Source organism: Gigantopelta aegis, chromosome 15, assembly GCF_016097555.1.
Source record: "Gigantopelta aegis isolate Gae_Host chromosome 15, Gae_host_genome, whole genome shotgun sequence".
NCBI lineage: Eukaryota > Metazoa > Mollusca > Gastropoda > Neomphalida > Peltospiridae > Gigantopelta > Gigantopelta aegis.
The window spans coordinates 262633-285383 of record NC_054713.1 but is presented as its reverse complement, the minus strand read 5'-3'; the positions used below and the strand labels follow the sequence as shown (position 1 = coordinate 285383).

General features: G+C 37.4%; 2 protein-coding genes and 1 long non-coding RNA gene across 3 annotated transcripts in view; 2 read left to right on the top strand and 1 right to left on the bottom strand.

The window, feature by feature from the left end:
- The window catches only part of LOC121390703 (peroxisome biogenesis factor 2-like), a 54050-nt gene extending 46341 nt beyond the window's left edge, over positions 1–7709 (top strand). Inside the window, exons 7-8 of the mRNA XM_041522592.1 lie at positions 2065–2271; positions 6585–7709. Of these exons, the coding sequence (XP_041378526.1) occupies positions 2065–2271; positions 6585–6692 (315 nt within the window). The 3' untranslated portion in view covers positions 6693–7709. The remainder of the gene's footprint in view (positions 1–2064; positions 2272–6584) is intronic.
- A 2817-nt stretch (positions 7710–10526) lies between these two features.
- Positions 10527–22054, bottom strand: LOC121390392. Its single transcript, XM_041522193.1, has 3 exons — positions 21374–22054; positions 13297–13323; positions 10527–11461 (listed from the first exon to the last, which is right to left on the bottom strand). The coding sequence occupies exons 1-3, from the start codon at positions 21426–21428 to the stop codon at positions 10848–10850; spliced, it is 696 nt and encodes a 231-aa protein (XP_041378127.1). The 5' UTR covers positions 21429–22054; the 3' UTR covers positions 10527–10847.
- LOC121390393 lies at positions 18366–20901 on the top strand. Its single transcript, XR_005960203.1, has 2 exons — positions 18366–18407; positions 20144–20901. It is a non-coding gene; the product is annotated as an uncharacterized LOC121390393 (long non-coding RNA).
- Positions 22055–22751: the final 697 nt, after the last annotated feature.

The window sequence follows — 22751 nt, the reverse complement described above, 5'->3', positions numbered from 1 at the left end:
TAAAAATTACCAAATGTTTTACATCTACATGTAGTAGCCAATGATTAATAAATCAATGTGCTCTAGTAGTGTCGTTAAACAAAACAAACAAACAGTCACTTGAACATAAGAAAGTAAGAATTATCTTCGTTAAACATGATGCTAGTTATACACCGATATTTTAAAACACAAAATAAGACCTACATCTTCACTAATGTAACCCTGTCAGAGTGATGGTCGTGGAAAGTGCATATAAAAGATCACTTGCTGCTAATGTCATATGTTTTATCTGAGACTTATGATCTATTGGCCGATGATTAATAAATCAATGTCATTAAATAGAATTCAACAAATTCAGTCACAGCTAGTAACTGTTTGGTCTGGGCTAGTGGAAATTATCAACTGTATTACTATATTACATAGGACACCAGTCCTCGGTCCAGGCTAGTAACTGTTTGGTCTGGGCTAGTGGAAATTATCAACTGTATTACATAGGACACCAGCCCTCAATCACAGTTAGTAAATGTTTGGTCTGGGCTAGTGGAAATTATCAACTGTATTACTATATTACATAGGACACCAGCCCTCAATCACAGCTAGTAAATGTTTGGTCTGGGCTAGTGGAAATATCAACTGTATTACTATATTACGTAGGACACTAGCCCTCAATCACATCTAGTAAATGTTTGGTCTGGGCTAGTGGAAATGATCAACTGTATTACTATATTACATAGGACACCAGCCCTCAATCACAGCTAGTAACTGTTTGGTATAAGCTAGTGGAAATTATCAACTGTATTACTGGGTACTATATTACATAGGACACTAGCCCTCAATCACAGCTAGTAAATGTTTGGTCTGGGCTAGTGGAAATTATCAACTGTATTACTATATTACATAGGACACCAGCCCTCAATCACAGCTAGTAAATGTTTGGTCTGGGCTAGTGGAAATTATCAACTGTATTACTATATTACGTAGGACACCAGCCCTCAGTCACAGTTAGTAAATGTTTGGTCTGGGCTAGTGGAAATTATCAACTGTATTACTATATTACATAGGACACCAGCCCTCAGTCACAGCTAGTAAATGTTTGGTCTAGGCTAGTGGAAATTATCAACTGTATTACTATATTACATAGGACACCAGCCCTCAGTCACAGTTAGTAAATGTTTGGTCTGGGCTAGTGGAAATTATCAACTGTATTACTATATTACATAGGACACCAGCCCTCAATCACAGCTAGTAAATGTTTGGTCTGGGCTAGTGGAAATTATCAACTGTATTACTATATTACATAGGACACCAGCCCTCAATCACAGCTAGTAAATGTTTGGTCTGGGCTAGTGGAAATTATCAACTGTATTACTATATTACATAGGACACCAGCCCTCAATCACAGCTAGTAAATGTTTGGTCTGGGCTAGTGGAAATTATCAACTGTATTACTATATTACATAGGACACTAGCCCTCAATCACAGTTAGTAAATGTTTGGTGTGGGCTAGTGGAAATTATCAACTGTATTCTGTGAGGGTGAGTGAATTTTTAAAAGACATTTATCTAACAGTGTGTGTCAAACAAAACAAACTTTGACTGTCATTGTATTGCACTGGTGTATTTATACAAATGTTGTTGTGGAACCACGTGCACAATTAGGAGATGACAATATGGAGTTTTTAGATTGTCTATTTGATCCCGCAAATGTCATTTTTGACCGACAATAACACCCGCAAATCTAAAAATTCCATATGGTTATGTCCATTGTAAACTGAATCATTTTTCTACGGAACTAACTGTATATTTTGTATTTCTTGACAAAATACCTGGCTACAATCCAACCGTAGACCCTTGAATCGTCAACTTGGCCTGTTCCAATTGCTAATGACGTCATTTTCTAATGACATCATTAGCTTTCTGGGTTTTATTTTCATTTGATCCTGGAAATTAATGTAATTAACCAATCACAATACAGAAGAGTCGCCATCAGTTTACAGTATGCTTTAACCACTGAGCTCGTGGATGTTAATAATTACAAAGTTGCACCTGGTTTCATTTATTTATTAGTGTTTTGATTTTATTTCAGGAATTCCTGCTGTTTATTCTGCCGCTTGTTAATGTACAACAGATGAAGAATGTTTTCCTTCGCTGGACTGTTGGTAGATCTCATCAGGCACCAGTCCTGTCACAGAGGTCAGCAGTTGACCTGACAACGTGCGCGGTGTGTGGAGATTGGCCGGTCACGCCCCAGCACATCGGCTGTCCACATGTGTTCTGTTATTACTGTATTCAGGTAAATAATGGGTTTTACTGTATTCAGGTAAATAACGAGTTTTACTGTATTCAGGTACATAACGAGTTTTATTACCTATGAGGTACAGCATAATGAGGGTCATATTTATCGTACGATTTCCCTCGTATGTCATAACTAAATTGTATGTCCTCCTGACATTGTCGTTTAACGATTGGTTGTTGTAAGAGTACATTTCTTTCTGATTGGCTGACACGACATTCTACTTTCTTTATTAATACATTTTTATTTCGAGTGTAAGCTGATTACATGCCGTAATGACAAATATGTGTTTTTAATTAATTTAATAAAACATTAATTGATTATTTATGATAACTTGTATTATATTATGATGTAGTTGTGACACATCAAACACTTAATTATGAATATAACGTTCACAACTGTTAGAAATCTATACTAAGTTCGACGAGTCACTTTTCGCACCCTTGTTTTGGCTTTGTACATAATAAATGTAGTCTATCTTACCGTAATTTCACTTGAAAGCCATATTTAGTGAAAGGTACAATGTTTTAATCACAAGATTTTCTTCAAACACATTCAGGTGCGTTAATAATGTTAAAAAAAAAAACAATTCAATAGCAATTAAAACGGAAACATCATGTACCCAATTTACAGTTATTGTAAGGAGATGCAAAGTGATGTCATTGGAATACTGATGTCATCCAAATTCAAAACTAATTATTTCAATTACTGTGTATTTGTTTGCTTTTTAGTATACACATGCTTTACAATTTACAGCTGTTGATACATGTGTACTCTTTACTTATGGGCGTATAAATACCACGTAACTTTAGAACAGGCTGTGATTTGGTTTTCAAGACATCAATGAACAAACATTACTCCACCGTTAAGGAAACGTTAGTTTGTAAACAATGACTGGAATGTTCATTTACCAAAACAGTTCTACGGTAATAAACAGAATATTACATTCGTGTCCATGACAGACGATGTTTACGACACTCGTGCCTAAATTATCGCATTTCCCTCGCTCTCACTCGGGGGATATATGATAATTTAGGCACTCATGTCATAAAGAATATTCTCTATTTACTGTATTCAGGTACATAACGAGTTTTACTGTATTCAGGTACTTAACAGGTTTCACTGTAATCAGGTAAATAACAAGTTTTACTGTATTCAGGTAAATAACAAGTTTTACTGTATTCAGGTACATAACGAGTTGTACAGTATTCAGGTATATAACAAGTTTCACTGTATTCAGATAAATAACAAGTTTGACTGTATTCAGGTAAATAACGAGTTTTACTGTAGTCAGGTACATAACGAGTTTTACTGTATTCAGGTACATAACAAGTTTTACTGTCTTCAGGTACATAACGAGTTTTACTGTATTCAGGTAAATAACGAGTTTTACTGTAGTCAGGTACATAACGAGTTTTACTGTATTCAGGTACATAACAAGTTTTACTGTCTTCAGGTACATAACGAGTTTTACTGTATTCAGGTACATAACGAGTTTTACTGTATTCAGGTACATAACAAGTTTTACTGTATTAGGGTAAATAACGAGTTTTACTGTCTTCAGGTACATAACGAGTTTTACTGTATTCAGGTACATAACAAGTTTTACTGTATTAGGGTAAATAATGAGTTTTACTGTCTTCAGGTACATAACGAGTTTTACTGTATTCAGGTACATAACAAGTTTTACTGTATTAGGGTAAATAACGAGTTTTACTGTATTAGGGTAAATAACGAGTTTTACTGTCTTCAGGTACATAACGAGTTTTACTGTATTCAGGTACATAACAAGTTTTACTGTATTAGGGTAAATAACGAGTTTTACTGTCTTCAGGTACATAACGAGTTTTACTGTATTCAGGTACATAACAAGTTTTACTGTATTAGGGTAAATAACGAGTTTTACTGTCTTCAGGTACATAACGAGTTTTACTGTATTCAGGTACATAACAAGTTTTACTGTATTAGGGTAAATAACGAGTTTTACTGTATTAGGGTAAATAACGAGTTTTAGTGTCTTCAGGTACATAACGAGTTTTACTGTATTCAGGTACATAACAAGTTTTACTGTATTAGGGTAAATAACGAGTTTTACTGTCTTCAGGTACATAACGAGTTTTACTGTATTCAGGTACATAACAAGTTTTACTGTATTAGGGTAAATAACGAGTTTTACTGTCTTCAGGTACATAACGAGTTTTACTGTATTCAGGTACATAACAAGTTTTACTGTATTAGGGTAAATAACGAGTTTTACTGTATTAGGGTAAATAACGAGTTTTACTGTCTTCAGGTACATAACGAGTTTTACTGTATTCAGGTACATAACAAGTTTTACTGTATTAGGGTAAATAACGAGTTTTACTGTCTTCAGGTACATAACGAGTTTTACTGTATTCAGGTACATAACAAGTTTTACTGTATTAGGGTAAATAACGAGTTTTACTGTCTTCAGGTACATAACGAGTTTTACTGTATTCAGGTACATAACAAGTTTTACTGTATTAGGGTAAATAACGAGTTTTACTGTATTAGGGTAAATAACGAGTTTTACTGTCTTCAGGTACATAACGAGTTTTACTGTATTCAGGTACATAACAAGTTTTACTGTATTAGGGTAAATAACGAGTTTTACTGTCTTCAGGTACATAACGAGTTTTACTGTATTCAGGTACATAACAAGTTTTACTGTATTAGGGTAAATAACGAGTTTTACTGTATTAGGGTAAATAACGAGTTTTAGTGTCTTCAGGTACATAACGAGTTTTACTGTATTCAGGTACATAACAAGTTTTACTGTATTAGGGTAAATAACGAGTTTTACTGTCTTCAGGTACATAACGAGTTTTACTGTATTCAGGTACATAACAAGTTTTACTGTATTAGGGTAAATAACGAGTTTTACTGTCTTCAGGTACATAACGAGTTTTACTGTATTCAGGTACATAACAAGTTTTACTGTATTAGGGTAAATAACGAGTTTTACTGTATTAGGGTAAATAACGAGTTTTACTGTCTTCAGGTACATAACGAGTTTTACTGTATTCAGGTACATAACAAGTTTTACTGTATTAGGGTAAATAACGAGTTTTACTGTATTAGGGTAAATAACGAGTTTTACTGTCTTCAGGTACATAACGAGTTTTACTGTATTCAGGTACATAACAAGTTTTACTGTATTAGGGTAAATAACGAGTTTTACTGTCTTCAGGTACATAACGAGTTTTACTGTATTCAGGTACATAACAAGTTTTACTGTATTCAGGTACATAACAAGTTTTACTGTATTAGGGTAAATAACGAGTTTTACTGTATTAGGGTAAATAACGAGTTTTACTGTATTCAGGTACATAACGAGTTTTACTGTATTCAGGTAAATAATGAGTTTTACTGTATTCAGGTACATAACGAGTTTTACTGTATTCAGGTAAATAATGAGTTTTACTGTATTCGGGTAAATAACGAGTTTTACTGTATTAGGGTAAATAACGAGTTTTACTGTATTAGGGTAAATAACGAGTTTTACTGTATTCAGGTACATAACGAGTTTTACTGTATTCAGGTAAATAACGAGTTTTACTGTATTCAGGTACATAACAAGTTTTACTGTATTCAGGTAAATAATGAGTTTTACTGTATTCGGGTAAATAACGAGTTTGACTGTATTCAGGTACATAACAAGTTTTACTGTATTCAGGTACATAACGAGTTTTACTGTCTTCAGGTAAATAACGAGTTTTACTGTATTCGGGTAAATAACGAGTTTGACTGTATTCAGGTACATAACAAGTTTTACTGTATTCAGGTACATAACGAGTTTTACTGTCTTCAGGTAAATAACGAGTTTTACTGTATTAGGGTAAATAACGAGTTTTACTGTATTCAGGTACATAACGAGTTTTACTGTATTCAGGTAAATAATGAGTTTTACTGTATTCGGGTAAATAACGAGTTTGACTGTATTCAGGTACATAACAAGTTTTACTGTATTCAAGTAATTAACAAGTTTTACAGTATTCAGGTAAATAACAAATTTTACTATATTCAGGTACATAACGAGTTTTACTGTATTCAAGTGATGTGATGTTTCAAAGTGATTTTAGGTTTCCGGGTCATGTTTTATGTCAGAGTTAAAAACTTAATGATGTCTTATGTGTCAGGGTAATTTTAGTTTTATTATTTGTTTATGCGTGTCATAGTAATTTTAGTTTTATTGTTTTTTGGTTGGCGGTTTTCAGATTAAGTTTAGTTTTATTGTTTTGTTTTTTTGTATCATAGTAATTATTTGTATTTATATATATATATTTTTTTAGAGTAATTTCAAGTGTGACTCCAGCTTCGTCTGTCCTCAGTGTGGTCATGGAATCCCAGGACCAGGCACCATTGACAGAGTCCTTGTGACACTCAACACATCAAGATAGCAACCTTAACACATCAAGATAGCATACTCAACACATCGAGATAGCATCCTCAACACATCGATATAACATCCTCAACACGGCCAAATAGCATCAACTAGGGGTGCAACGATACGGTCAAAACCGTATTGCGATATATTGCGATATAAGAAACCGTATTGCAATATGTATTGCAATATAGTTGATATTATTTAAATTTAATATTTATGGGTTTTTTTTTTTAAATGAAAGCAGAATGCATAAACTTATTAATGATCTTTATTAGTTTGAGCTGTCAGGCTAAACCCATCATCACAAACATGAAACACGTCGGCGTTTCTTTGATGGTCAATTGCTAAATAATTGTTGCACGCGTTTTTCGTGAATAAAACTTAACATAGCTAGTTTAAGTTAAATAAGTAATACTAAGTATATAAATCGAAATATTTGTAATATTGATTCCATCATAGACCTAAATGATTATATAAACCACGACATTTATTAGTAGCATAATGTTCTTCTTGGTCATTTTAATTTTTTAACAAAATAGTAGTCTACTAGAACACCGGTATGACGGTGTCAAACTCTTTTTAAATTGTCACATTTGGAAATCCTTGCTATCGGGCTTTTCCGTTGCTGCTCGCTTGACACAGAAATGTACATATTGAATCGCAATATTTCGGCAGATCGACCGAACCAGAGGTTATTGGTCGAGGTGTTTTGAACGATCGGCCGAAGTATTCTGAGTTCAGGGAAAAACAGCTAAGTGCGATTCTCACTTATTGGTTTATTTCTTTGAATATGATAGCCGTAGCCGTATTCCATTGTGAATGAACAATGAATGATAATGTGTAAGTAACAAAACATTTATTTGTAATTATCGTTAACTGGTTATTTTTATTGGACTTTTAACATGTTTTGTTTAGAAGTTAGAACCAAGTATAACCAACCTATCACTTCGTATGCCAATAAGTAAGCCGACGACGCTTGACATGGTTGTTACATTTCCTGTCATCACCAATTAATAAAATGATGGGTGTTTTCGTTTGTTTGTTTGTTTGTTTGCCTATTTCAAGTCAAATAAGATACACGGAAAAAGAGCGTGTAAAAATCGCGATACGCAAAACTGTACCGGGGTTCGTATCGAGCTGATCAATTATCGCGGTATACCGGTATACCGGTTTATTGTTGCAGCACTAGCATCAACACATCCAGATAGCATTCTCAACACATCCAGATAGCATTCTCAACACATCCAGATAGCATCATCTACACAGCCAGACAGCATCATCTACACAGCCAGACAGCTTCATCTACACATGCAGACAGCATCATCTACACATGCAGACAGCATCATCTACACATGCAGATAGCATGATGTACACATGCAGATAGCAGAATCTACACATAGAGATAGTATCATCTACAGGCATTAAGCTGTTGATAGCTAAATGCAAGTTGAATTTGACAAAATATATTTCATTCTTAATTTGCTAAAAAGCTAATTTGAAATCATCCGTTGTTCAAAGATGTACCACCATTTTTGCTGTTTGACTAAATGAATGCTGAACTTGGCGACAGATTTCTTATCGGATTCACCAAAATGCCAATATTTGATGGGTTTCAGCCTCGGCCCTGACCTAGTGCAATAATACAGTATTCATGTTGGTTGTGTCAGTTTTATTGTGTCGCAATGAGATGTACTGTAAAATACTTTATTTTCACAAGATAAAATGTTCGCGATTTAATGAAAATGAGTGTTTGCGAGCATTTATTTTTGTGAATTCCCATCCTTTCCCCAATAAAAAAAAATATAAGTACCAGTTCTGATGTTAATAATTTTGCCATTTATTGTTTACGAAATACCGTACGCTTATGCAAGGTGCTTAGGTTACCTTGTGCTCTTTTTCGTAATCCTCAAACTTGTTATAAAAACCAAACCCGAAAACAAAAACTATATTTGAAGGTGCAATGCTAGCGCAAGTTTAATTTAAACATTATTTATTACAGTCAAAATACTCGTTCAGTACAGTTTATGATTGACCAACAGGCAAATAAAACCTTTAGTGTGAAAGTCCAATAAGAACTATGAGGATATTATCGTTAAAGCATACAAGCCCAACACGGATTTTTTTCATTTCCACATTTTAACATACTGTGATGTTTACTTCCATTTTTTAAACGTGTATTGCGTTCACTTATGAAAGAAAATCATACAAACCTTTGTATTGTTTATTATCATGTCTCACTTCGTGATATAAAGTTTTAAGTGTCGCATTGTTACTACTGTAGTCCTGTGCAGCGGAAACTAATGATGTCTCAGATCTGAATGAATGAGACTACATTTAAAAACAAAACAATTAATGTCCAATAATTTTCGTCAGCCTTTAATTTCGCGTGAAATTTATTTTCACTAATTTTATTCAAACGTGAAAAACGTGAAAATAAAGTATTTTACAGTATTCAACATTGCAGTATTTTATTTATGAAATAATAAATAACTATATATATTGACAGGTAGTTCTTGTTTTGTGTAATATACACTTTGTGCATGTAGCTTAGTGGTATAGCGCTCGCTTGATGCATGATCGGTTTCGTGTTGATCACTGTAGGTGGGCCCATTGGGCTATATCTCCTTCCAGCCAGTTCACCATGACTGGTCTATCGAAAGCTGTGGTATGTGCCATCCTGTCTGTGGGATGGTGCATATAAAAGATCCCTTGCTAATGATGGAAAAATGTAGCGGGTTTCCTCTCTAAGACTATAAGTCAAAATTACCAAATAGTTGACATCCAATAGCCGATGATTAATAAATCAATGTGCTCCGGTGGTGTTGTTAAACAAAACAAACTAACTTTTAGTTGCAGGTGTGCATCCAGGATTTTTTGCAGGGGGTGGGGGGGGGGGGGGCTACATTCAACTACACTACTTAAATGGAAGCTGTATATTGGTGATAAATACACTTTAAAATAAGAGGGCTGGATGTAAACGAGTGGTAAATCGCTCGCCTGATGTCTGCTTGGACTAGGATCAATTCCCATCGCTGGCCCATTGGTATATCAATGGCCGTGGTATGTGTTATCCTGTCTGTGGGATGGTGACTATATAAAAGATCCCTCACTACTAATGGAAAAATGTGGCAGGTTTCTTCTCTAAGACTAACATTTTAAAATGAAAAAAAATATATGAGCAGGGAGGGCTCATACATCACCTACTCTCTATAATACAATGGACAATGTAGGACAATAATTTCAGCAGTAGATAATCAACTATAATACAATGGACAATGTAGGACAATAATTTCAGCAGTAGATAATCAACGATATGAGTTCCACAATAATTATATGATTATGGTAAGGTCAGGCCATAGGGCTTTTACATGCACATTCAGAACAAGCTGTTGTAGCGCACGCCTGTCCTGGGCACAAGAGCCGGCCTCGGCCGGCTCCTCCGTCCTGGACAATGATCATGCGAGAGTGTCTTTTTGAACTGGCCGTCCGTCCGTCACAACACTGCACGTATCAACCGGTTTCTAAATGCAATACAATGGCATAATTTGGCATCCATGTTCAGTGCTGGAGTTAAGATGCATAATGCTATTTTACTTTATTTCTTAATCTCATCGTCTAGTGTAAGTGTCGGAGTACGCGGGTCCGGGTTGAGTTTGACACCCCCCCCCCCCCGAATTATCAAATGTTTAATTAACCGATGTGCTCCAGTGGTGTCGTTAAACAAAACAAACTTTTAAAACGTTTTCCAACTTTAGCCCAGTGAGATGTTGTTTAACTATACGTCTACTTTTATTGGAATCATCAAACGAAAACACATTCGTGAATGAGAAAATATGTGAACACGAGACGAGTGTAAACTTTTATTCATCATGTGAGGGGTAACTTACATTAACATACAAGAAGGTGTTTCCCCGTGGAAGATTAAAAAGTTTTAGCCGACAGGTGACGGCTTGTTGAATGGAGAATAGCATTTAAAAGTTTTAGCCGACAGGTGACTGTTGGTTGAATGGAGAATAGCATTTAAAAGTTTTAGCCGACAGGTGACGGCTGGTTGAATGGAGAATAGCATTTAAAAGTTTCAGCCGATAGGTGACGGCTGGAGAATAGCATTTAAAAGTTTCAGCCGATAGGTGACGGCTGGTTGAATGGAGAATAGAATTTAAAAGTTTCAGCCGATAGGTAACGGCTGGTTGAACGGAGAATAGCACGTCTCTAGGGCCACGTTCCACACGAGGCCACTGGGGCAGCTATTGACGTAGGCGTTGCCCGCAATGTCGCACTGGATGAACTTGTGGATGTCGGGGTGGGGGAAGTACATCTTTCCCGCGTTGATGTTGGCTCGTGTGCAGTAGTTGACCCCGGTGTGCGGGGGGTGGATGGTGGCCACCGGGCCGCTGGACTTCGCCGGGTACACGCACGACACCTTCGTCTGGTCCCACAGTAGGCCGCTGGGGCAGCTCAGCACGTTGGCCACCCCGTTGGCGTTGCACTCGATGAACTTGGACTTGTCGGTGGGGAAGGGCCAGTAGATCTGGCCGTTGTTGATGTGCTGCTGCGTGCACGGGTTCAGGGGGTTGGTGACCGGGGCGGACGTCGCCGTTGACGCGTTCTGGCACGACGTCGTGGCCTGGCTGTACGTCATCCCGGCAGGACACTGCACGATGTACATGCGTTGGAAGACGCCGCACTGGATGAACTTGCGGCGGTCCTGGGGGTGGGGGTAGTAGACCAGGCCCCCGAGCCGCTGACACGGGTTGTTCGCCGCGTTCAGAGACCACGTGTCTACAACGAAACAAAATCAAGGTTTACATTTAAAGCAGCGTTCTCGTTGTGCGATTAGATGTATCGTCCCCACCAACGTCGGATTTAGATGTTCTCACGGTACGATTCGATCGGCGCGACCAATCTCACAACGAGAACGCCCATTAAAGGGACATTCCTGAGTTTGCTGCATTGTAAGATGTTTCCGAAAAATAAAATATTTCTACGATTAAACTTACATATTAAATATATTTTCTTATTTAGAATATCAGTGTCTGTATATTCAATGTGTTTCTGGTCGAGGAAATAAAATGAAATTTAACAGTACAAATAGTAGAGCGATCAGAAACACGTTTAATATACAACCACTAATATTGTATGCAGAAAAATGTATTTGATATGTAATTACAACCGTTAAAAAGTCTCTGTTAGTCGATAACATCTTAATAATTGCATCAAACTCAGGAATGTCCCTTTAACAAAAGCTTAAACATTTCAATCTCGGCGATTAAGTATTGCTCTCCAGCTTAGATTGCGGGGAGGTGTTTAAGATGTTCCAATTCTGATTGTATTTAAATTCACTTGCTCTTTGCTATAGGGTGTATACTACCAAATCAAATCCCATAGACAACAATAGTAACATATGTGGCTAAAACTCCTACCTGCAACGTATCAACCGACATAAACGCCACGGATATAAATACTACCACCCTTTACACTTAAAGTGAATCAGAAAAAAATGGGGGTCAAGTTGCTCGTTTCTGAGATAACGGGTAGCGTCTATGACTACCCTAGTTTCGCACAAAATTTGAGTACTTTATTTTACAGGTACCCCATACATGTTTCAAGCACAAGGCTACTTGACACATTGGTACTAGATGAAATAAAATTGCACATTTTGTTTACCCAGATGAAACTATTATTTTTTACAACCAACACACTCACATTTATAACCAATCACAGGACTTGTGGTGTTCACTTCTCTATCAAAAGTTGGGTGCACCTCAAACTTTGACCCAGCCGGAAGTTATTTGGTTTAGTACTACCTATAAGAAATTACTAATAATTACTCTCGTTGAACTAGTCTCATGCGAGTGATGGTGAGCGCGAGTGATAGCTCACCTCAATATGTCTGCAATATAAAATACTGCTCGCTGCTGTGTCTGTAGGAGTAACCGATGTGTCTGATGAAGAAAGCCGATTCTGGCCTGCTCCTACCAAAACGCAGCAGGGCTTCTTCCTTTGTATGCTCTTACTCTTAGACAGGGCAGTACATACCAAAACAACTGACGGAACAGCCAAGATAAAGCATGTGTAGTTCTACCTTTATTCTGTGTGTATTGCATGATCAATTACTTCACTAATAAATGCAGATGAGTCTACATACCTTGTCTGTTCTAACATTTTGTCTTCACATCTCTTTTAGAAATTGAGCTTTAATCTGTATTCTCTGATGGTAATTTGTTAATAAACTTTTGTTTTGTTTTCATTTACATAGAATATATTTGCAAAAGACGTTATGCGAGAATGAATGAATGAATGAATGAATGTTTAACGACTTCTCAGCACGAAACTATACATGTGCTATTGGTTGTTAAACATATGTAAGTAAGTGAATACGATCGTTATGAGAGATGGTCTAGTCAAACACTTAATGTGCTTTCATATGGATTTTAGTGTTATTTAAAATATTTATACGTAGGCTAATAGTTATACATCAACGCAACAGGCCCCTAATATTGTTAATACGAAATGATTAAAAACTCATAGAACCATTGTAAAACCACGAGACAAATCGGTATGATAGTTGAGACGAAAGCGGAAAATAAATACTTTAAAAATAACAACCAGCTTACCTATACACGGTTGAGTCTGCCTCTTGTCTGAAAAATAAACAGCATTTATTATTCAAACTAAAAATGTATTGTTTACAAGCGCGTGTGAAGGAAAGGGAGGGGTGTCTAGACTATGGCAAGTGAACGTTTAGGGGTGGGTGAGTGGGTGGATCAAGCTCTTCCGGAAAATTAAAACAAGAAGAGAAATCGCTTGGAGCGGGGAGGGGTTCGACCCACCTCACCCCAATCCCCCCTGCACACGCGCCTGGTTCAGAACGTACCTATATGTATACAGTAGGGCCTAACCGCTTATTTTATGTATCCTGCAACCTTTAAAATAAACTTCTTGTTTGATTGCTTGCGAGTTTGTTTTCTATTTTTAATTTAAAATAAATCTATGACATAAAAAGGGCTGTATCAAAGATGCATATTGACCAAAATTAGTTTGTCTATTAATTTTTGTTTTAAAAGGTTTTGGAGAACATGGCTATGAAAAAACCCACAAAAACCCAAAAAACAACAACAAAAACAAAAACAAAATAAAACATTGCAAACAAAACATTACAACCAAATAATATCATTTAATAGCAGAAGAAAATTAATTTTATTGAGAAATCTTTAGAATGTGACCGACAGGTAAAACGCGTGACGTCACAGTTGTGGCGTATTTGTGTATCGTTCATAATTCCTGAACTGTACCAAGTCTATAGATAATATGACTTCTTATATAACATTTGGTGAAATATCTTAAAGGGACACACCCTAGTTACGGCTAGTTGTTAACCATTACGGCGTTGTTTTTCGCTATTAAACCCATTTTTTCATAAATAAAATTGCACTTTACTTACCGTTTATTATTTATTTCCATTCACCTGAAGTATTTTTTTGGTAATCCTGGTTTTTGTAATACCACAAAATGCATTTTTCGTATTTCATAAAATCGCACGCACGTCTGAGAAAAAAAAACGTTGAGCAGACAAGGTCTAATCTATTTTTAGAGGGGATATTTCCATTTCAATGTCACAGACGTTGGTATATCACGTGACCGTTATCATTTTGGTTCGGTTTGTTTTCTCGTGCACGGTTCGCGCAATCAACATCAGATTTGTTGTTGTTCATTTGTGAGATTTTTCTTCACAGTTCGTGAACATTTTCAGTAACAATAAAGTTCAGACAAGTAAGTGTCTCAATACAAAACGTTACAAACCCTTAAAACCAATACTTTTGCTAAGTCTTACGATATCTGGAGAGGGGATACAACCAGGACAGAATAGTTGGAACATGTCCAGGAGAGGTGAAAGAAACGCACCCCAAGTCTGTGAAATTTGTCGTGACGTAGGCATTGTTGTGCTTCGAGCGACATCTACCGGTGACGTCAGAATACTAACTTTCAAAATTATTTCAAGCAATTGGGACATGGGGATTCCCATGGTATTTATCGATATAAGACCTGCTGTTTCACTCCATTTGATAAAAACGTGATCTAAGTGTGTTACAGGTTTGTAGATTAACCAAATTATAATTTATTTTTGCTGGATGGAACTAGGGTGTGCGGCTTTAAAATATCAGTGAAATAAAAGTGTTATCAGTCACTCAATGACGATAATACATTTTAGAGTGAAAGTTTCACTATTTCACTCTAAAACATGTTATCTTCACTGTAACAAAGCCGGAACTATTTTACTGCTTATTAAAAATAAAGGTAAATTGCCAAAAGTTATATAATAAATAGAAAATCTCATGTTTTTTGTCAAATATGATTTATATCTCATCTCGTGAAGTTTGCAATTATATCACACTCGTCGCGCGCGACTCGTGAGATATGACTGCAAACTTCACTCGATGAGATATAAATCATATTTGACAAAAAATATTAAATATCCTCTATATATACAAGGCAGGTAACTCTATTTTCATCACAATTCACGAGGAAGTCACTGGTGACAGCCCATTACAATTTCAACATCAGGCTTACATTCAGCCAGCGAACGTTTCGCTAACGTTTTCTAACTATTTGACTGGTTCCCGACGTGGTCATTTGGTTTAACGTGAAGCGCATAAACCAGTCGGGCGGACGTTTTTCTACTCGGTATGGCTGAACGCAGCCCTGGGCTTGACTTCGCCTTTACAACGACTAAGGCGAAATCGATGTCGCCTTATAAAAAACATTGACCACTTACATTGTATACAGTCACGGATGAATGGTGAAGAATGTTACATTATCTAGTTAATTATGAAAATATTACGCACAGATTAGATTTGTTTGTTTGATAAGCCTAAATAATCAGGCTCGTAGGAACTGGCGGGGATATGCATGCATGTATGTATGTATGTATGTATGTATGTATGTATATATATATATATATATATATATATATATATATATATATATATATATATATATATATATATATATACTCTTCAAAAAAGAAACACAAAAGTGTACAAATGGGTTATAACTCCGATTTTATGTTTCCTACCGGTTCATGCTTTGTGAATATAAGGTCATTGCATGTCCCAAACACATTCCCACGGTTACATTCGATAAAACGCAGCTACTGTACAATAAAGTTCCAAAATGTGAATATTCGCAAAAACGCAGCCACGTGCAAACCATGTCACCACTGCACGTGCGTTGTCTGCACGTGCAACATGAACACCGACAGTATAAAAGTGCAGGGTGTTCGCTTGCCTGGCCTCTGTATCTGGCCGACAGTTGACAATCCAGGACATGCCACGTCTCAGTGAACCGCAGAGAAACAATGCCATCGGCCGACTAGACGCAGGCGAATCCAGAACGGCCGTTGCCAGGGCATTCCATGTGTCCCCAAGCACCATCTCCAGACTGTGGGACCGTTACCAGCAACATGGATCAACACGTGACCTCCCTAGATCCGGTCGACCACGGGTCACTACCCCCGGGCAGGACCGCTACATCCGGGTACGCCACCTTCGGGAACGATTGACTACTGCCACCTCCACAGCCGCAGCAATACCAGGTTTGCGCAGGATATCCGACCAAACCGTACGGAACCGCCTACGTGAGGTAGGAATTCGTGCCAGACGTCCAGTTCGAGGTGTCATCTTAACACCACAACACCGTCGACTCCGACTGCAGTGGTGCCAGATTCATCGACAATGGCCTCAACTGCGATGGAGACAGGTGTGGTTCAGTGACGAGTCCCGATTTCTGCTCAGACGTCATGATGGAAGATGTCGCGTGTATAGGCGTCGTGGTGAACGTTATGCGGCAAACTGCGTGCAGGAAGTGGACAGATTCGGCGGGGGTAGTGTCATGGTGTGGGCAGCCATCTCACACACTGGCAGAACTTACCTGGTCCACGTGCAGGGCAACCTGAATGCACAGGGCTACATTGACCAGATCCTCCGGCCACACATCGTTCCAGTTATGGCCAACGCCAACGCAGTGTTCCAACATGACAACGCCAGGCCTCACACAGCACGTCTCACAACGGCTTTCCTACAGAACAACAACATTAATGTCCTTCCTTGGCCATCGATATCATCGGATTTGAACCCAATTGAGCATCTATGGGACGAGTTGGACCGACGCCTCCGACAGCGACAACCACAGCCCCAGTCCCTGCCCGAGCTGGCAGCAGCCTTGCAGGCCGAGTGGGCCACCATCCCCCGGGACGTCATCCGTACTCTGGTTGCTTCAATGGGCAGGCGGTGCCAAGCGGTTGTCAACACACGCGGAGGCCACACCCGGTATTGACTCCAGATGACCTTGACCTTGGTGGTGTGTCCTATCACTTACTCACAATGGACTAGAGTGAATTGTGAACAATCCTGCAACATTTGGTAATTATCGGACTCACCATTCAATAATTAAATCAATTCTCCAAATGTTACGACAATGTGGTTTTGCGTTTCTTCTTTTGAAGAGTATATATATATATATATATATATATTACAGTCAATCTGTGAAATCAGTCATTACGCGTAATGCCTAAAAAAATCAGTCACTTCGCGCAGTTCCTGTGACCACCAGGCAATACGCGAAATGACTGAAAATCCCAGGCATTACACGAAATGACTGAAAATCATGACCAGACATTACACAGAATGACTAAAGTGATTCACGTCTTATTACTGACACTTGTATACAGGCTTTTGGTCTTAAAAGTTGATAAAATAATATTTTAAGAACAAACAAGGATAACTTTATTGATTGTATGATTTAAAATACTACTTAACATGAATTATTTATTATTATACAATAACTAAATTAAAGCATTGTATATTTGTTTACTAACAAATTAATGTTTATGTGGTTTAATAATAGTTAAACAAACAACAAAGAATCTGCTGTATTATTGATGTCTTTTCATCCCTGATTAGTTGTAATGGTTCGCTGGTTTATTCTCAAACCTAACCTTGGTTTGTGTTTATAAGCAAATGGAATAAGACATGGCTACTTGCAGTGGCCTCTTCTAATCCTTGCAGTGGCCTCTTCTAATCCTTGCAGTGGCCTCTTCTAATCCCTTAATACAAATATGTGATTACAACACCATATGACTTTCATCTTTATAAAACTAAACATGTTTGTGGGGTTTACTCATAAGTTCTTCTGTTGTAACCAGTGCATGATGTCAGAGTCCTATGAAGATGAATTTAAAACTGAGCTTTACAAAAAGTATGAAGTTTGTAGAAAAGTGTTAATTCCAAAAGATGCATATTTCACAATGCTAGAAGATCTCAAAACAGCAGCAGCTGATACTGGAACAAAGAGCAGACATGGATACTATCTGCTATCAAAGTAAGTGTATTTCAATACATTCAATGTGTTTATTCATTCATAAATTCTAATACTACAATATTTCTATTACTACAATATTTTTCAAATTAATTAAATTTCCTATCCTAATTAATATCCAGTCTCACAATGTTTCCCCATAAATGTTTAGTTTCATTACACTCAAAGAATATAATTATGTGACATGGTGTGTGGCGTATTCAGCCTTGATACATGGCCTCAGACTAGAGTTATCCACCCATTTGGTTGTCCAAAATACGGAAGTTAATGCGAGAAAATATAGTTTTCTTGTGATGTGATTAATGGCTGGGGAGCTGCTTAGTATACTGGATTGTTACACTGGGTTTGACAGGTAAGAGGATGCAGTTAGTGAATATGTGCACTTGGTTTACACTGGATACTGCATAATGTCCCCCAGAGCACATTGAAGTCATGCAAAATTTGTGTAAAATGCAGAGAAATGGGTGTGATTCGGTCCCTTAGCCCACGTGTGTTTGTTTACATTGATATAACGCGGAAAAGAGCTGGACAACAGATGTTGTCCTTTCGAGTGTTCAATGGGCCCAGGCAGGTAATGTTTCCCGTGAAATGCTAATGGCCTGGTGAAATTAATAAAAGTGCTACAGCCACTGGGGCTACATGAGAATACATAGTGAAATTAATTGTGGTCTGAGGCCACATGTAGTCAAGATTACTGATATCCACTACTAGCGCCCTCTATTGGAAGAAAATGTGTAACACCGATTATGTCCCTTACACGATGACATCGCTGACCAATCACAGCATCGGTAACATGTGACAATCTTGAAAGCGATATAAAAAATTAAGGTCTCACTACACAGATCACTTCCGGGTGAGAGTTCATTGATGACGGTCCACTATAGTTCCTAATCGTGACACATGTTATGGTTCACATATTCACTTCTAGGAAATGGTGAATAATTAAAACAATATGTATGTTTAATGGTAAGCCTTCTGGCTGTATTTTGCCCATGTTATTTTGTAATATTATGCATCGACCTTTTGGGACATGGGTATATAGCGCAAGTGACAGCCGGAGTGAATCGGTTAATGAACCACCTGTTCGGACCGGTACTACAGCCAGATGCGGTCATATAGCAAAAAACTGAGACGGAAATGTTCACACAATTTTGGAGTGAATATAAATGCTTATATAATGTATGTTCGCAATGGTGTATGTTGTTAGTGCCAACGAGAACCCGTTCTATGGGCAATCTTCGCTTGAAATTGGGCAGTTTAACATGGGTTTCAATGGCAGATGACATCTGTGTAGTGAGACCTAACCGCCGGACGCTGACGCTGCCATCTTTGTTTACAATAACAAGGGAATCTATAAGGAGCGTTGCGATTCGTTGCAATCAGATCTCATCGTATCCAATGAAATTTAAGCATTTTGTGGCACGATTTCTTGACGACATGTATCAAGGCTGAATACGAGGAACGGATATTAGCCTTGATTTATGAAGATGGGTGTGTGGATGACTGTTAAAATTTAGTATTTAATTTTTTTTTCCAGTTCGGTAATGATCTTAAAATAAGAGTTATAATCGGTATTAGGATGAGAGTACACTTAAGGTGGAAATGGAGTACAGACTTTTTCTGGTGATTACTATGAGTTTATAAAGGCATAAAACAATATATTGATATTGAAAGCAATAAGATATACGTAAATGTTAATTTTAATAATAAAAATCATACACTATTAGCCAGACATGTTACAGATAGCATTACTGGCACAAGCACGGTAAAATATGTCTTGGGCATTATGCCTTTAATGTTACTCTTCCACTGTTTTCTGTCTTTGAGTTTGAGTGCCATATATTAACCCTGCATTAAGAAAATACCCATTTAAAAATATTCATCAACTACACAGAAAACATTTATCGTCAAAATGTTTTTTTAGACTATTGGATTTATGCAAATTAAGGAACATTTAAAAATTCCTATGGTCCAATTATATTTACAAAATGTTAATTTCCCTTTCTCTCTGGCCATGAACTGAAGATTTTAAAGTTTAGCCTTGAAAATTCAACATTTAGTGAATGTTCCTGGGTTGTTTTTTTTCAGGTTTGAGATACTGCAGTGTGGCGATGTTGAAAAACTCATCAAAAAGCGCGTTAACCCAAGGGAGAATCCTGGTTATTATGTTAGCATAGAAGAAACATGATGTGGTTAGGCGTGCACATATAGTCACAGGACATGGTGGTCGAGATCGCATGACCAAAGAAATCAACAAAAAGTATGCAAACATCACTCGCGATGTTCTCAATCTTTTCAAGTCTTATTGTCATGAATGTCAGAAGAAACGTAAGCGCCCAAGGATTAAGGGTGTTGTAGTGCGCCCCATTCTCACAAATGAGTTCGCTTCTCGTGCACAAATTGATCTTATTGATATGCAGTCCATGGCCCCAAAATCATTTAAGTGGATTTTTGTCTATCAAGACCACCTAACCAAGTTTGTCATTCTTCGAGCCCTAACTTCAAAGCGTGCTGCTGAGGTAGCTCATCACCTGCTTGATATATTCCTTCTCATTGGTGCCCCATCTATTCTCCAGAGCGACAATGGAAGTGAATTCACAGCAGAGGTTATCAGTGAACTGAAAATTGTGTAGCCCAGGCTGGTTATGGTCCATGGTAAACCTCGACACCCTCAAAGTCAGGGGTCTGTGGAAAGGGCAAATGGTGATATCAAGGATATGCTTGTTGCATGGATGGGAGATAATGACACAAATGATTGGTCAGTAGGCATAAAATTTGTTCAACTTCATCTTCATCTATTTTACTACAAATGATTTGATTTGAGTTTAAATAAAGTGTTACATTAAGACTTGTGTGGTGTGGTATTATTTTCAGTCATTTCCTTGTTTGTTCTTAAAATGTGATTTTATCAACTTTTAAGATCAAAAGCCTGTATACAAGTGTCAGTAATAAGACGTGAATCACTTTAGTCATTCTGTGTAATGTCTGGTCATGATTTTCAGTCATTTAGTGTAATGCCTGGGATTTTCAGTCATTTCGCGTATTGCCTGGTGGTCACAGGAACTTCGCGAAGTGACTGATTTTTTTAGGCATTACGCGTAATGACTGGTTTCACAGATTGACTGTAACATATATATATATATATATATATATATATATATATATATATATATATATATATATATATATATATATATATACATACTCCCCCACCCCCCGATATCGTTTCTACCGGCCTGATTTAAATTACAAATTAATGGACAATGGGCAGCCTATAACAATTTCAATTAAGATATTGCAATTTTAAAAGAAACTTACGTCTGACGGCGGACACTAAGACAAACAGACACAGCGCTATCCAAATCTTCACCATGGTGTCGGCAATCTAGCTAGTCCAAAATGTTAGGACTGGTTTCTATTTCAGTCGTCTTGTCGCTGTCTCCGAGAGTGGCAGAGTTACTCGTAGACGACGCTTTTATTTCGTCGCGGGAGGAAGGGCGGCGTTGGTTCGTTTTTCGGGTATCTCAATATTTAGACGGAAAAGATCTCCGGTTTCTGGGAGACTGTACAATTCACCTCTGATCCCTTATCGCTGGCAGGGTGGTGGTTTAGGAAAACATCATCAAGTCGCTCTATTGCCTTCTCACGCGACCAATCCCCTGTGTAGTTTAGATTTAGATATTAGTATTATATATTATACTATATACGTGTTGTGTCGTTTAGATACTAGTTTTATGCTAATTGTATATTATACTATATACGTGTTGTGTCGTTTAGATACTAGTATTATACTAATTGTATATTATACTATATACGTGTTGTGTCGTTTAGATACTAGTATTATACTAATTGTATATTATACTATATACGTGTTGTGTCGTTTAGATACTAGTATTATACTAATTGTATATTATACTATATACGTGTTGTGTCGTTTAGATATTAGTATCATACTATACTAGTACATGTTGTGTCATTTAGATATTAGTATTATACCAATCATATATTTTACTATACGTGTTGTGTTGTTTATATGGTGATATACACACAGGCCCGTAGGAACGATAACTAGAGGGATTGGGGGCACATTTTTCGTTTTATTTGATATTACTATAAGTATAGATATATTTATATAGGACTATTTGGATAAGCGTACAATACCGGACTGGGGGGGGAAGGCCAATTTTTGCCCGAATTAAACAAAAGTGCTCGAATCTGGATTACGTTTGTTAGCAAAGCGCTCGCTTGGTGCGCGGTCGGTCTGGGATCGATCCCTGTCGGTGGGCCCATTGGGCTATTTTTCGCACCAGCCAGTGCACCACGACTGGTACATCAAAGGCCGTGGTATGTGCTATCATGTCTTTGAGATGGTACATATAAAAGATCCTTTGCTACTGATTGAAAAATATAGCGGGTTTTCTCTCTAAGACTACCACTACCAAATGCCGATGATTAATTAATGTGCTCTAGTGGTGTCGTTAACACCCCCCCCCCAAAAAAACCCACCTCCGCCTCATGTCATCTCCCCCCCCCCCAATGGATTTTCTGGATCCGCCACTGATAGTGTTGCAAACGAATCGCCACGCATTTTCACATGGATTACAAATATTGTAGGCAGAATGATGAAAATATATATGAAGTGTGTTCAGGCAAGCTCATTTTGCCCGATTTATTTATTTTTGGCCCGAATTTGAGG

Bases quoted from the DNA above. Each gene is read 5' to 3' on its own strand.
- LOC121390392 (XM_041522193.1), bottom strand. From the start codon at position 21,428: ATGGTGAAGATTTGGATAGCGCTGTGTCTGTTTGTCTTAGTGTCCGCC. The intron at 13,324-21,373 runs GTAAGTTTCTTT...TTTATTTTTCAG, and splicing joins CTTAGTGTCCGCCGTCAGAC to ACAAGAGGCAGACTCAACCG. The intron at 11,462-13,296 runs GTAAGCTGGTTG...GTTTCGTTGTAG, and splicing joins GCAGACTCAACCGTGTATAG to ACACGTGGTCTCTGAACGCG.